The sequence below is a fragment of the Trichoplusia ni genome, chromosome 7 (assembly GCF_003590095.1).
Source record: "Trichoplusia ni isolate ovarian cell line Hi5 chromosome 7, tn1, whole genome shotgun sequence".
In the NCBI taxonomy this organism is placed as follows: domain Eukaryota; kingdom Metazoa; phylum Arthropoda; class Insecta; order Lepidoptera; family Noctuidae; genus Trichoplusia; species Trichoplusia ni.
Genome location: NC_039484.1, coordinates 14,184,244 through 14,199,990, shown reverse-complemented (window position 1 = coordinate 14,199,990; position 15,747 = coordinate 14,184,244). Strand labels below are relative to the sequence as shown.

General features: G+C 34.5%; 3 protein-coding genes across 3 annotated transcripts in view; 1 reads left to right on the top strand and 2 right to left on the bottom strand.

The window, feature by feature from the left end:
* The window catches only part of LOC113496045 (angiopoietin-related protein 2-like), an 88,314-nt gene extending 82,596 nt beyond the window's left edge, over positions 1–5,718 (top strand). The window contains exons 5-8 of the mRNA XM_026875109.1: positions 1,602–1,789; positions 2,963–3,106; positions 4,118–4,242; positions 4,536–5,718. Coding sequence (XP_026730910.1) covers positions 1,602–1,789; positions 2,963–3,106; positions 4,118–4,242; positions 4,536–4,627 — 549 coding nt within the window. The 3' untranslated portion in view covers positions 4,628–5,718. The remainder of the gene's footprint in view (positions 1–1,601; positions 1,790–2,962; positions 3,107–4,117; positions 4,243–4,535) is intronic.
* Positions 5,719–6,293: 575 nt separating this feature from the next.
* On the bottom strand, positions 6,294–8,921 carry LOC113496046 (ubiquitin carboxyl-terminal hydrolase isozyme L5-like). Its single transcript, XM_026875110.1, has 7 exons — positions 8,701–8,921; positions 8,180–8,265; positions 7,619–7,682; positions 7,355–7,460; positions 7,051–7,278; positions 6,729–6,886; positions 6,294–6,655 (listed from the first exon to the last, which is right to left on the bottom strand). The coding sequence occupies exons 2-7, from the start codon at positions 8,250–8,252 to the stop codon at positions 6,319–6,321; spliced, it is 966 nt and encodes a 321-aa protein (XP_026730911.1). The 5' UTR covers positions 8,253–8,265; positions 8,701–8,921; the 3' UTR covers positions 6,294–6,318.
* Positions 8,922–11,252: 2,331 nt separating this feature from the next.
* Positions 11,253–13,805, bottom strand: LOC113496163 (ubiquitin carboxyl-terminal hydrolase isozyme L5-like). The gene is made up of 6 exons (XM_026875300.1): positions 13,711–13,805; positions 13,384–13,447; positions 12,622–12,727; positions 12,315–12,542; positions 12,017–12,174; positions 11,253–11,929 (listed from the first exon to the last, which is right to left on the bottom strand). The coding sequence occupies exons 1-6, from the start codon at positions 13,781–13,783 to the stop codon at positions 11,593–11,595; spliced, it is 966 nt and encodes a 321-aa protein (XP_026731101.1). The 5' UTR covers positions 13,784–13,805; the 3' UTR covers positions 11,253–11,592.
* Between the last annotated feature and the right edge of the window lie 1,942 nt (positions 13,806–15,747).

Sequence of the window (15,747 nt, the reverse complement as noted above, 5' to 3'; positions counted from 1 at the left end):
CATATGGAATAATGGTTATACATAGGTCGGCAGCACTACACTTAACATGTTCAATTTAAGTATCGTTCTTAGGTCAATAAGAAACGTCAAAAAAATATATAATAATGCTACACCGAAACCGCTTTGCTATGTGTGTATAGCTGTGTATGGGTATGTATTACATGTACCGGACATAAATAAGAAAGACAGTCCTACATAATGACAAAGCAAGTATCACTTCCAACTATCAGCATATTTAATGATGAAAATTAACTTTTCATGGCTTTATCGAATGTGTTCCATTACAAAGATTACAAGAGAGGCACCGCTCGACTAATGAACATGTGCCGCCTAGACGGCCACAATTACTTACTGGTTGTGAAGAAATGTTGGCGCAACAACAGCTTGGCGAGATCGACATTCTGCAATCACAAATCTGTTTATTTGTGATCGCTTGTACTTGATAAAGCAACGGTTATTTTATTATGTTAACACAGTTTTACTAAAGTTGAAACAAACTGGCATATAAGTATTTTTTATTTAAAAAGAAAAACGGTTCCTAGTTTTTTTTTTATATTTGAGCAAAAAGTCGTAAGCTCGTCTGTCTACTAGACAAATGAGTTAGTGATTTCTTCATTCAATGAGTAGTATTTTATGTAGATATGGTTGTGTCAAAATAAAACACCATCATAGATACATCAAAATTTTATTTTAGTTTCACTAATGAAAACTTACAAATTGGAAGCGAAGATTAAACAGTGGTATTACTGGTAGATCAAATATTGAATAAGCTTTTAGTTATTATTAGAGTTATTTCGTATTTTTTAAGAGTTTCGGAGAAAATGTTTTTAACAAAATGTTTAAAAGATTTTTAGTGTCTAATATATCTAAATAAATGACAGACTCTTCAAAGTTAGTCGATATTTTATATCAATACTGACATTTAATTTTCACTATTTGCACCTGGTCCAATTCGTTTTTGCTTTTGTAATTACTTAATGAATTAAGGTCCTCGTAAATGTCTGCTGGGCTGCTGGCTGCCATTTCGCTAATTTTAATTGACAGGGTCCGACATTTCGCTCATGTAAATTGGCAGTAAGTTAAATTTTAACGCTGCTTTGTCATCAACGAGGTTCCCGCCTGTTGGCCATGGACAGAGATTATCAAATGTTCGGGACCTATCGAAACAATTTGCTTCTACCAGTGTTACCACTTTCTACTACTAAGGTAATACTGTTTTGCGGCTACACTTACAATAACTATTGACTAGTGTTCTATTGACTACTGTTATCTATAAATACAACATCAATAAGCTACAATAACATACACATTAAACATTATTATACTTCTAAATGTTACGTAATGGCGCTGATTCCGATCAGAAATGGTCATAGTATAAAATATTTATTTATTAAATGCATTGTACGAAATATAATTTTGACTAGACGCATGAAGGATTAATACATTTCTCAAATTAATTTCTCATTTCAAATTCATAACTTTTCTTCGTGAGATTTAGATACTACCGATATTTGTGAATAACAGAATCGGCACCAAATTCAATGTCTTAGAACTAGAATAAATAATGTCATGGATAAAACACTAATGTAAACGTGTTCCAGGTGATCCATCGTCGCGACGACTATGGAGTGCCCGCTGAGAACTTCAATCGAGACTGGAACGATTATAAGAACGGTTTCGGCGACCCCAGCAAGGAGTTCTGGCTCGGCAACGAGAACATATACATGCTGACCAACAACGACGACTACATGCTGAGGGTCGAACTAGAAGACTTCGACGGCAATAAGAGGTACGCCCCAATACTATTGAATAAATTCACGGCCTTATTCAAGTGACTAAATTACCTACACTTCTTTAAATGATCTCAGACAAATGGCGCAAATGTTTTGGACTGACTGGATTGTTATTTTCACAGATTTTTTCGATTATAGTTTCCTACTGCAATGTAAATTAGTCTAGGCTCTCGGAATGATTTCTTTGAAGACCACGAGCCTAGCCTTGCCTTCTGCTAGGCGAAGGAGGTATATAAAGTTTCCCACCGGTCGCTTAGCTAAGTGGCATTCTTAAATATCTATTTACTATTTCACTTGACAAGGAATGAATTAATAATAAGTAAGGGCGACATTCAGCTCAGTGACGTCCTAGAATACAGCTATCAGCCTCGCAAAAGAAGAATAAAAATTACCAAGTCTTATTAAGATTATTGCAAACAAAGTTTAGCAATATGTAGAATAAGATCCTCATATAATTAAAATATAAAACATTCAAAACATGAAACGAAATTATTTGAATTTTGGATAAAGTATTTGATTTGATTTAAAAATAAAGAAATTTAATAAATTCGATTTCCAATATAATCAAATGGTAAAAGTTCACATTTAATAACTTAAACAAATAGAATTTCCATTAATAGTTCTAACAACAAAAACAAATGTAAAGTAAAATACTTATGTAAATAACAAAACACCGAAAAAAAAATACGAGCAAAAAGTAGATATCCAATATTGGACAAAGACGATGACTCAAATTAGGATGCTCATCAAAGCTCGTAGGTTGTGGCGTAGGTGAAATACTTAAAGCTTTATCGATTTCTTTGATTTTCACATTACAAGCCATTGTCAATAGTGTGACATTTGTACATTAACCTTAATCGATTGCAAGACGACTATTATGAACGTTAACTTTCAAACTTCGATCGCAGTGATCTGAGACTGAAAGTTAAGGCTTATTAACACCCGGTCGGTTGAAGCCACAGTGGCGAAGAGATTCAATTCGGAATGTCAGTTAATGAGGAATGCAATAAGCTAACTTACAACATTCGTGTAAACTTCCAATTATGCCACTTGGGTTGGTGGTATCACGGTTGGCCGTGTCAGCCAATACATGGAATATGTTATACAATTGTGGCGAGGTGGCAAAAAAATCGGCTAGTAAAACTGGATTCAAACTTGTTGTAACATAGGTATGCACAGTATTCGCACTTCAAGATATACTCGGAAGCGGAATACTACAAGCTGGAAATTGAGGGGTACGAAGGAAACGCCGGAGACTCCCTCAACGACCCGTGGTATGGCTCGAACAACAGCCCGTTTTCTACTTACAACAGGTGAGACAAAATACTGTGTTACTGCGAACACTAAATATAAACACGACAAAAAACTGCTACCCACTTATAGAACTATTGAATACGTTAACATTATAAAATACACTACTGTCATGATGTAATACTACTAGAATACATTTAAATACAGATTATAAATTACAATTATTGCGATAAATACGTTACTACAATTTCCATAAAGTTCTTAAGACAAATCGAATCAGTTTACATAGTAGTACTCAAATCGTGTTGTTGTTATTATAATCGTAGTACTACACTACACTACAAGTATTCTCAATTTCATGTTCACTTTACACGTTTAACGGCGCAGTTATCGACGAGAATCTTTGGCATTGGCTTATATGATTTATAGGTTGCTCAAGACCCTTAAACCATCCTACACAAACATTACTTAAACCCTAAGAGTCGATAAAACCATTATTTACAATTCATTACACTTGTTTCATCGAGAGACACATCTTCAATTATAATATACATTGTTAATACACTACTAAGATAATATATAAAATATTTCATTAAATTATGTTATTGTTTTAAAAATATTTACAAGCCGAATTTGCGGTGTGGTTACCATAGACCTTACATTACAATTATGTGCTAATTTAAATGGATTCAAAATTTGTACAAGCTACTATTTGTTGTGTTATCATTGTTTATCTTTATCTTATCCTAATAAAATAATTTACAGATGCAACTTAATCTGCTTAAAGCAAACTTAGTTAATGAGTAGTTTAATAAATACTTTTAAATTAGTATATTATTATTTACACACTACATGTCATCGCGGCTTTTTCGGTGGGTGTTAATTAAATACGAATATTTATACATGAATATAGGTACTTTGACATTACTAAGAGCTAGACTATATTCAGTAATAATTAAAAAAAATAATTTGCTGCATAATATAAAAGTTCATATTGAAATAACAATAGAGTTCAAAGCTGCTTGTATAGCTAGTATATAGTAAATACAATAATAATGGTGTAACTTATACAGAGACAACGACCGATCATCGCTGAACTGCGCGTCTATGCTGAAGGGCGGATGGTGGTGGAAGTCTTGCGGACGCGGACTCAACGGGCTGTACCTGCACGACCCGCAGGACCTCACGGCCAGACAAGGTGACACTGACTATATTACACAGTTATAAGAACAATCTATAGGTATTAATACAATACAATTAAAACAGATCATAACTGAGATAAATACAATGATGATTTAAAGATACAGTCTCTAAAACTTGGGGCGCCAAATATTTTGTCACCACAGAAGTTCATATACCTATCAGAATATATCGATCTGCCATTATTCAAACACTGAAGTATATTTTCCGATTTATATCAAAGAATAAGTACAAAATTTTGTATAAATAAATACAATGGATAGTTATAATGTAACTCTAACTATATTTCAGGTATCGTGTGGTTCCGTTGGCGAGGCTGGGACTACACTTTGAAACGTGCCACCATGATGATAAAGCCCAAGGGCCTGCTTCCCAACACGTGAAGCGGCCCCGACAACCAACGCCCTCCAACTTATCCAGCCTCTGTTCACTCATTACCTGGATTCGAATCAACAAACTACATCCAAATGCCTTTTAAACTGTTTGTCCAAATTGAACAGAACATGTCTGTGATAGCTGCAATCCAATTCGACAGATCAAGTAAACGTCGTAAAAAGATTAAAACGCGAACATGCTCTCCGAATCCATGTAATGACATCGAACATAGCAGGCAGCTAAGCTCAATATTATGTACCTATATCTGTAAATAATGTCTCCTAAATCATCGTTCATGTCACTGTCACCGCATCTTCGCCATCGTACCAGTAAAATGTGTCCCGTTGTAAATAACAGATGCCAGACTATTTCAAAGTGCCACATCACACCCCAAATTCATTAATTTATTACTCATGTAAACTTGATACATAAAAAAAACTTTCGTTAATTAGGTTTATAATTTAGATTTAAGTAATTTTTGTAATAAGATGTAAATAATAATAATTATACAGCGATCGATAAGATGCAAACAAAATGACAATACCTTAATGTAACTTAAGACATATTATGACCGTGTAAATTTATGTGGATCAAAAATATCAAAATGAATATCTACCTTAATTTACATCTATCTATAAATATAAATACACTATATACTCTGACATACATAATATCATATGCTATAAGGTATATTCCTAATAACATTATGTATAGTTGCACTATATTCTATTGTATTTAACCACTAGCACTTACACATCAACGTACCTGATATATATAGCAGCAAAGTTCGTGTGACACCTCGCACAACATAATATATACTATATACAATAATTATATATACGGACACAATATACTTATACTTACACAATTCAGAAATCCAAAAAATCACAGCTTTTACACTTGTAAACTGCCGGCTCGTTACTAACACCAGCCAACATTGTAAACAATAATATGTCCTCAAGCAATGATCAGTAATAATCCATACTGTACTTTATGCCTATATTTCAGGATTATTTATGATTCATTGTTCGATATGTAACTGTACACAGTTATAAGTTACATACACGAATATTTTAGTAAATAAATACACGTATTTTTATGGTTGCTGTTTCATTCTCACTGTACCTTAATGTTTATCACTTCTTCCAAACACTACAATGAAGTCACTCGCGCTTTCCAACTGTATAATTTAATTAGTAATTAATTATGTAACACTATGATTTTTTCTATGAACTAACCTCAGCAATCCTTACCTAAAAGTTTTTCTCGCGCACTTGTAACTAAAATTGTCTTATTCGTTATCAAAGTCAGGTTCCGGTGGATTAATGTCTAACAACGGATCGGACTCCACATCTACATCCATATCCTCCGGGTCAAAATTATCTGCAATCAACCCAGGGGGAGGACCTTCACCTAAAAAGTCCTTGCTATCGTCAGAGTCTAATAGATTATTGTGGGTCTCGCGAGATTCGAATATAGAGCGATCTAACACTTCTTGAGACTCTACCATACCTTGCTCTAGGATTTGCTGAGGTTCTATATTTAATAATAAGTCTTGGGGATCCCTATAAATAGCGTCTAAGTCAGCCAGCGAGTATTGCATGTGTTCCGAAGCAGGCAACACACGCGAGGGGCTGGACTGGGAGACGCGCCGCGGTCCGCGTGCGCGTTCTACCCGAGGTCCAGCCCGAGCCTCATGTTATACTTTTTGTTTCTTTGGACCTCTTCTAACCGCGCGCTCCTTAGCCTTGTCGAGCAGAGGAATCAGTTTCTTCTCCGCCGCTAATATCCTTAGCAGTACAATTATGAACGGCAGGTAGTTGTGCCTCCTCCGGGCCATTTCTTGTTGATATCTTAACATCTTCATGTCCTCATACTCGATCAACATTCGAAGTCTGGGTATTTCGCCTTCGATGACGTCTGATATTCCCAGCATTTGTTGATCAGCCAGAAGTTCTTGTAGCTGTCGCTCGTAGATCATCTTTCGATCCGACACCAAGGCCATCAGGTTGAAGTGGATTTCGCCCTCCGTGTACCTAAATGGGCAATAAATAAATAATTAATTGTGTCATTGTTATAGCCGTCGTAAAAAAGCGCAAGTTTACTTACACGCTGATGCGCCTCATAATGATTGGACGAACCACATCAAGCCAATCTTGTTTAGCCGAAATTGCGCCATGATCGATAGGGCCATCTTGTAAGCCATCTAACTCATATAGCCGACCATCAATTGGCATGTATCCCACAAAATGGTAGGCTTCATCATCCTGAAATATAGGTAAAATGTCATCATTATATTCATCATGTAGTAGAAGCAAATAAGTATTTTGGCAGTTTGCTTGATTTTTATGGTGCAAGCAAGTATAACTTTGATTTTGAAAAATCAAGCTAAAAATACTGAAATAGGAAAATCTTCCTTCTTTTTGCGTACCTTAGACGGTTTTTTATTTTCAATTTCGAAAAGGGCCTGTTGTGCCATAGAGTTGTGAGCGTTACGAATAGTAGGCGAGTTGCTGAGTGTTAGTCCTCGCATTTTTGGATCAAATGACATACTGAACTCTTTAAGAGTTGTCAGCTCGGGCCCGATGTTGACATCTGGATGATTACAGTTCAATAGCAGGCTAATAACTGCTTGCGTAGCGCAAGCATTATTTATAACCTGTAATACGTAAGTGGAGTTTAGTAAAGTACAGGGGTTACGGAAAGTATTTAATTTAATTATTTTTTAAGCCAACCTGACTAGCGAAGTAAATCTTATCAAGACGGTTGTCTGTAACCACAGGTCCTGACGGTTCTTCATGTTGTAAATATTTAAACAGGAATATAAGTCCATGAACGGGCCTGCAAAAAAATACATTATTTAGTAATAAGACTAAGATTCACAGAATCCTTAAATATAAAAAATACATGTTTCAATTAAGCAAGTTGCTATGGCTAAAGCAAAGTATATTCTGGCAATCAACATAGGCTTTCTTATCCAAGATTTTATATGAGCATACCTTAAACTTTCAAATATACTATCTTCGATAGACCATAGCTCTTCTACTTGGACTCCTGTAGCTCCTACAAAACAATATCATACTAATAAGTAAAACTCGCTTGTGTTGTTGAAAACAGTAATACATTCAAACATTGAATCTTTACTGATGAACTTGGCAATCCAATTTTTACAATAATAATATCAGCCTGTAACAGACCTGCTTCTGGGGACAGGCTTCTTGTTCTGTCTCTGTTTGAGTTTTGATAACAATGGTTGCTCACTGCAATTTAACAATGCTTGATTCCAATATTTGCCGTCCAGGTTTACATGTAGCCAACAAATGTAAAGTCACATGGTAGTTTTGGTGTTAGACCCTCATAAATAAAACTTTAAGGCCATGTTATGTCTCAGTAGTTTGGCTAGTTTGTGCATTGATAACATTTTAGACTACATGAACGGTGTGTGAGCAGGGGCTCGGCGTTGATGGCTAATGTGAATGATTTCCATGTTTGAGAAACCCTCCAAATAAAGATGTTGATAATGAGAACTTACTTTCTTCTTCATAGAAATTAAAACTTACCAAATTTTCTGATGAGCTGGGTAAACACCCCAGGATCACTTTCAATCAAACACCAATTCCCCGCGGACTCCATGGTGATAAGTCACCTGGAGATATAGGAAAAAGTATTTTTAGCTTTATTTATTCACCAGTATTAGTTTTTTGGTTTTTCGGTTTTGTTTAACATCATACATCTCATCTTAAACCTTATCTGCTTATGTATAATAGGTACAAAGGATTTAATAATAAAAGGGTGAATTTAATAACAAAATGATGTTATACTACAGTACGGCTAATGGAGCTAATAAAAGTGAAAAGATTGAACGCTATAATCTGGGTCCACTTGCTTAAATCGGAGAGTGTATTGTATTGAACAAGTTAATTTATCGATCGCAGCAATTTGTGTAGCGCAGTCTATTTATAACTTCACCCTACGACCCACAACAAGAGTAAGCAACAACAGGAAACAAAGCTGGTAAAACCGGGGCTCAGTTTAAATGGGGCTGCTTATAACAACAGAACAATACCACAATATTGATTACCGTGGCTACGTTGACTGCCATCAACCGTTGTCCGGAAACATTGTTAATAATGATGTTGAAATGTTAACAATAAAATAACACTATCGCCGATAGCACGAAAATTGAAATAGACGCCAATTAAATAATTATTTTGAAATTATAATTCAGCAGTCAAAATGAAAATTCACAATCACATAGAATAATGACACCTCCTATTGTCAGTGACGACCACAGACTAACTAGACTATTATAAGTAAAGAGCAAAATTTAAAAGTATTAGCGATCGATATTTTGGGACTTGAAACAAGACATTTTCGGATCAAACACTTCTTGTGTTGTGTGTACGTAAAACTAACCTTATACTTTTGATATTACCGATTAGAAATGTAGATGGATCAATCAATCGAATCGATTCAATCTAGATTAGGAAAACAGAACGACGCAGCGAAAGCTGCATGGTCGTCGTAGACTGTTGTATATTTTCTTGACCTCTTAGTCTCACTGCCAAAACATGACCGTAAAGAACCCGGTTTATCGTGGCAAACCTGAGTCTCTTTTCCAACGCATTTCTAAGTCATAATATTCAGGCTAGAGAAATTTTTATATTCCCATTAAATTTAGGCATTATATTGCTGCTGTTAATTCACAGCAGCAAAGATCCAAGCTGAATGTAAAATATCGCTGTACTATACTATACACTATAATCAAATACAGAAGTGATTAATTCAGTTGTAGTTTTACCAACGACTTTGTATTTCTGACCGTAAATTAAATTAAGGGATCAAATAAAACAAGATTGTTTGCTTTTATTTTCTTATTTCGCTAATCATTTATGTAAACATAGTGTGTAAAGTATTGCTGCTTTTTTAATTATGAAAATAAGTATGATACTCTATCTAGGCACTCTTTTTCGTCAGTTTCTTCACGCAATGTGTATGGGCACTTATGGTCAAACATCAGATTGAGTATGGTGTTTAAGTAATTACATTTTGTTTCTAATTAAGTAGGGTTGTCTACAACTTTAACTCACAAACACATACTTAAAATTTCACACAGTCACAATAAGTTAGACTATTAGGTATTTCTATTACGTTCCTACACTTTTAACTTTTTAAAGAATTTTATTTGTGATATGTTTGAGAACTTAGAATGAATTCCCAGCATTATTTTTATGGATTTCATTTTTTTAACTATTGTACGAAAATGTTTCTTGTTAAAAAACACGTTGCCATATTATTAAGCGAGAGTTATAGTAGGTATGCTAATCCAAGTAAACATACACTTTTATGAATATAAATTATTCTAGCTCTGGTTGCCAACAAGCCAAAACACACAGTAACACTCGTGTACAAAATTTATTGTGACTAAAATTACATTTTGTCTCTCAATGTTAAAGTATTAAGAAATTATGAATGATATTACACTAGCGACTTGACACATTTATAGATAACAAGAAGAGTCTATCTTACATTCAACAATTCTACATTAGCAAAACAAAGCCAGTACCAGTTAGGTTACTTTTGTCAATATTTAATTACATCTCAACTAGATAAAAGTCAGGCTTTCCCCAAACACAATGTCAGTAACATATTAATGAAACATCCAAAAAATTAAAATGTTTACATGGTATAAGTACTTCTTATCAAAACCAGTCGGCATATGAAACAACATTAGGAATAGCATGAAGCAGTCTCGCCAAAAAAAAAACGGAAATTGTAGAAGTCCCTTATCTTAAGTAACAGGAAACAGCAATGTAAATACAAAATTACAATGACGATCTAAACTCATCATCATTCTCTAAATTCTACTATTATTACATACTTGTACTATTTGAAACTGTTGCAAATATATTTTTTATTGCTTTCACTGTCACAATTCTCTAAAATTTATTTATTATCAATTATAGAAATATAAGGCAATTAAGCACTAACAACCAGTTTCTCGAAAGCTGATTCTTGAAAGCTGAATTTGGTAATCCGCTGTAAAGGTTTAGGTTAAGGACTGTGGTTGTCTGTGTCCCACCTTCAATTGTGATAAGGCCACAATTTAAAAACAGTCTAATCAATCAACATTCCAGGAAAGTATCCATAACATTGTATTTAATAAAAATATGTATCATGAATTTTGTGCTACCCCTAGCACATTATTAGTCATTTTTCATTAACATGTATACAATCACAATACTTACAGGCTATTTAAAATATTATATAATCTTTCTCCATTTCATAGGTTTCTTAGGTCAGGCATAAGTACAACAACATTATAATTACATTTATATCATTATAACATTCGGTATTTATATTATTGCTATGTCACTGCCACTTATTATAAATAACTTTAAAACAAATTTCAATTTATTAATTCATTGTATGGAAGTCATGCGCAATATTTGTAAAATTTAATTATTAACAATTATAATTATTCTATTCAACGATTTTACTGTCATATTTTAAAATTATAGCACTCATGAGTTTTAAGGAATCATAACATTTTCATAGTAATTAAAATTTAATTTGTATCTGCATCGGGTTCTGGTTGTTTAATGTCTGGTAATGTATCAGATTCCATATCAATATCCATATCTTCTACATCAAAGTTATCTGCAATGGATCCCGATGGAGCCTCACCTAAACAGTCCCTACTATCATCAGAGTCTAGTAGGTGATTGTGAGTCACACGAGACTCGAATATGGACCTATCTAACACTTCTTGAGACTCTACCATCCCTTGCTCTAGTATTTCATGTGGTTCTATATTAAACAAAATGTCTTGGGGGTCTCTATAAACAGCGTCTAAGTCAGCCAGCGAGTATTGCATGTGTTCGGAAGCGGGCAACACGCGCGAGGGGCTGGACTGGGAGACGCGCCGCGGACCACGCGCGCGTTCTGCCCGGAGTCCGGCCCGAGGCTCGTGTTATACTTTTTGCTTCTTAGGACCTTTCTTGGTCGTGCGCTCTTTGGCCTTGTCTAGCAAAGGCAAAAGCTTCTTCTCCTCTGCCAATATCCTCAGCAATGCGATTATGAACGGCAGGTAATTGTGCCTTCTGCGCGCCATTTCTTGTTGATATTTTAACATCTTCATGTCCTCATACTCAATTAACATTCGAAGTCTAGGTATTTCGCTTTCCATAACGTCGGTCATTCCTAGCATTTGCTGTTCAGTAATAAGTTCCTGGAGCTGTCGCTCGTAGATCATCTTACGATCTGAGACAAGAGCCATCAGGTTGAAGTGGATTTCCCCCTCCGTGTATCTTGAAATATAAATTAGAAATAAAATAACCTGCTGTTTTTTTATATTTCCATTTAACACCATTACTGTAATACGCAAAGACACTTACATACTGATACGTTTCGAAATAATTGGACGAACCACGTCGAGCCAATCTTGTTCGGCGGAAATTGCGCCGTGATCGATGGGGCCTTCTTGCAGGCCATCCAACTCATACAGGCGCCCATCTATGGGCATGTACCCAACGAAGTGGTAAGCTTCATCATCCTGAAATAAATTATATAATCAATTTGATTCAAGAAATATTATTTCTAAGACACAGGTTTTTTACCTGTCTTGTAGAAATTAATTTAAATAGTTAAACACCATTCAGGTAAGCCCAGTCCTTTCAAATTGATTATACATACCTTTGATGCTGTTTTAGGCCCAAATTCGTAAAAAGTCTGTTGAGCCATAGAGTTGTGGGCACTTCGTATTGTTTGCGAGTTGCTCAGCGTCAGTCCTCGCATTTTGGGATCAAATGACATACTGAACTCTTTGAGGGTTGACAGTTCGGGACCAATGTTGACATCAGGATGATCACAGTTCAATAGTAGGCTAACAACTGCCTGTGTGGCACACGCATTGTTTATAACCTGTAACATAACACAATTTATTTATATTTCTTTTTCATGTAGTTGATATAAATGACAAAGTCTATAATGCTAAACTTACCTGTCTAGCAAAGTATATCTTGTCCAGACGTCTGTCTGTAACAACAGGTCCAGATGGCTCCTCATGTTGTAAGTATTTGAACAGGAATATAAGTCCATGAACAGGCCTGCAAGGTAATAATTATTTTCAGTAATAAGATCAAATAGAATAAAGGTGAAAACAAATATATCTCTCAACAAGCCTCTCATTCTGTTCTGAGTCACCTCATTACAATTATAACAATAAGCCCAGATGCATACTAGAAGCATGATCTCATTAGTTTATAGATTTATTTATCCCTTTTAAAACCTTCTTCAAATCATCTTTTTCCTATTGGCATCTATAGTCAATCTGCAGACAGGTCTAGCAATTTCTACCAATAATTGAATCACTGTACTGGCTTGCTTAAAAAACAAATTTAGCAAAATCCCGATTTACAAATCAGTGAGCAATTTTAAAAAGTATAATACAAAATATTTTCAAAACATTTTAGAATATTATATATAATTCTATTTATTTATTTATTTTAACCTTTCTTGTACACAACAACAGGTAATTTGAAAGAGGTGTACAATTAATATGTAATAATGCATCACATCAGTTAACCTATTTCAGTGTAATGTTGCCACTTTTGAAATATGGGCTATCAATGTTTAATGAAAGACTAACTGAAATTCCTTGAATGACTCCAGGATTTAGGTTTACTTGACTCAGTATATGACACTGCAATAATTATTGTCTGCAACTGACACAAGAGCTAACAATGAAAAAACTGAAAGATACCTTAAAGTCTCAAAGATACCATCTTCCATGGTCCATAACTCCTCAACCTGGACTCCAGTAGCTCCTGTAACAAATGGTTGGCTACAATTAGTAAATACTTAACAACATCCTCCAATGTAGTCATAGTCGTAAATGGTCATCCATTTAATACAGAAAATAATTCGCTTTCTTCTTCCAAAAACCCTAATAACGAATGGAGTATGACAGCAGACAATGAAGGTGCACTAACTTGACTCTTAACGATGGGAACGGCGAATTAGCCTACAAGAACACCACCTAATACTCTTAATAAAAAGACAAGAATTTATTTAATTATTACCAACTTACCAAATTTTCTAATGAGCTGAGTAAATACGCCAGGATCACTTTCAATCAAACACCAATCTCCACCTGATTCCATGATGATTTGACAATTTTAAATTCAAAGAAGTCGACCCCGGAATAAAATAATGGTGTTATAAGTTTACACAAGTGAACTTATCTAAGTAGGTAGTATTAATACATTCAGAGTTTAATTTAATCCGTTATTGTAATATTACATTATCCTAGAATGCACCGCTGACTGCTTGATGCAGTGAGTGACATACATGTCAGTTATATTAGTCACCACAGACTAAAATAGTAAGTATGATTAACGGAATTTCGGTGATCTTGATACTTGATATAAATAGAAAAATCTCTTATGTTGTACTTTTGTTAATGCTAATCGTGTAGAGTTGTAGTTCATAGCAAATTAAAACAGATCTTCTCAAATATGACTCGAAAAACCACACACACGTCTAACGTTTTGAGAACAGTCATAATTATAAAACAATTCACTAATAATACATCCCTAACTAGTTACTAAAATTTGTCTTTGTTTTGATAAGTAAAACGTCGCAAGACGGTACGACCCTAAATGCCGTACATTAGCGTAGAAGTAGAGCTGCGTATTAATCGGGACAAACTTCCAGTCAAGTTGGTATACATTTAGCTGCTGAAGGGGGTAAGTACTAAGAACAATAAAAAAACTTAACTTTGTTTTAGTAATGTCTTTTTATATACTTACTGCTCAAAGCAAATATATTTTATTTTCTTGTGATATTCATAATAGCTGTTGCGTGACCGCATTCTGCCTACCTACGTTATGTTCATGACCGACAACTATGACAAACAATATTTTTATGTTGTAGTATTTGATTCTATAATTTCAAACAATATTGTTTTGTGTAATCCTAACCTTTACGTAAGTTTCTTTTTCTTCTCAAGCTTACTGATCTCGATGTATCTATTGTGTCATTCGAAAAGAAATACGTAAACAATAGTCTTAGTGTTATGAGCATCATCTGCCCCCTTAAAAATGTATGACAAAGCAATAAATGTAGAGCACTGATAAAATATCTTTATACGTGCACATAATAACATCACACCAGTTATTTTTCATATTTTTCTCGCTTTTAAGACCGTTTATTCTCCTCATTTTGATCAAATTATGGTATGTTTAGTAGAAAAACTTAAGCATTCGATTTTAAGATGATGAGTTTATTAAGAAATCTATTATAATTCTCTTAATATATGCCGCTAGATTAAATTGAGTTCGAGTTTGCAAGTAAATTTAACTACCTATGTGTTCTCTTCTGTTTGACCACATTTACTTTAGCTGAAAGATTTAAAGCAGAAGCACAAAACTTACTCAAAACAACTACAAAGGAAAAATAATTCTAACACTTATTAGTAACTCATAAATCATATGGTTTAGTAGTTGAACATTCTTCAAAAAAAATTTTGTTTCATTAATATTTTGCACTAAGCTAAACTTAATTTATTGTACTTGATATGCACCATTCTTATCACCTAATAAAGTCACTGGTATAGACTTTGATGATAAGAATACTGCTTAAGCTAAGATAATTACTGTGACTATGTCAATTGTCAACTTATCAAGGTAAATTTTGTTTACAGGGTGGTGCACAATGTTTGGTCTTCTGATTTGCTTACTGGGCTTAGCTGGTCTAAGCCCAGTACCCTATCTTTCAAGTGTTATTGGTGCTACAGAGCCGGCCCTCAATTTGTTGATTTCCATTTTGTTAGGCTACCCACTAGCCATTATATATCACAAGTATGTTAGGCATCATGTTGAATATAGAAACCTATATTTCATCCTGACAGGATTGGACATGGCAATATTCAATTTTGGCCTTTCAATGTACCATAATTTTGTGCCTGCAGTAGTTATCTATTTAACTACCAAGTTCCTAGGTCCAGGAAGAGACAATGCCATAGTTACTTTTGTCTTTAATATGACATATCTTCTGGCGGGATACATTGTAACCGAGTCTGAAGATTATGATATCACATGGACCATGCCCCATTGTGTGTTGACAC

Excerpts from the sequence above, each read along its gene's own strand:
- LOC113496046 (XM_026875110.1), bottom strand. The coding sequence starts at position 8,252 with ATGGAGTCCGCGGGGAATTGGTGTTTGATTGAAAGTGATCCTGGGGTG. Across the intron at positions 7,461-7,618 it reads AGTATATTTGAAAGTTTAAG|GCCCGTTCATGGACTTATAT; the intron begins GTATGCTCATAT and ends ATTTTTTTGCAG. Across the intron at positions 7,279-7,354 it reads AGATTTACTTCGCTAGTCAG|GTTATAAATAATGCTTGCGC; the intron begins GTTGGCTTAAAA and ends TACGTATTACAG.
- LOC113496163 (XM_026875300.1), bottom strand. The coding sequence starts at position 13,783 with ATGGAATCAGGTGGAGATTGGTGTTTGATTGAAAGTGATCCTGGCGTA. Across the intron at positions 12,175-12,314 it reads GGCCTAAAACAGCATCAAAG|GATGATGAAGCTTACCACTT; the intron begins GTATGTATAATC and ends AATTTATTTCAG. Across the intron at positions 11,930-12,016 it reads ATTTCGAAACGTATCAGTAT|ATACACGGAGGGGGAAATCC; the intron begins GTAAGTGTCTTT and ends TTATATTTCAAG.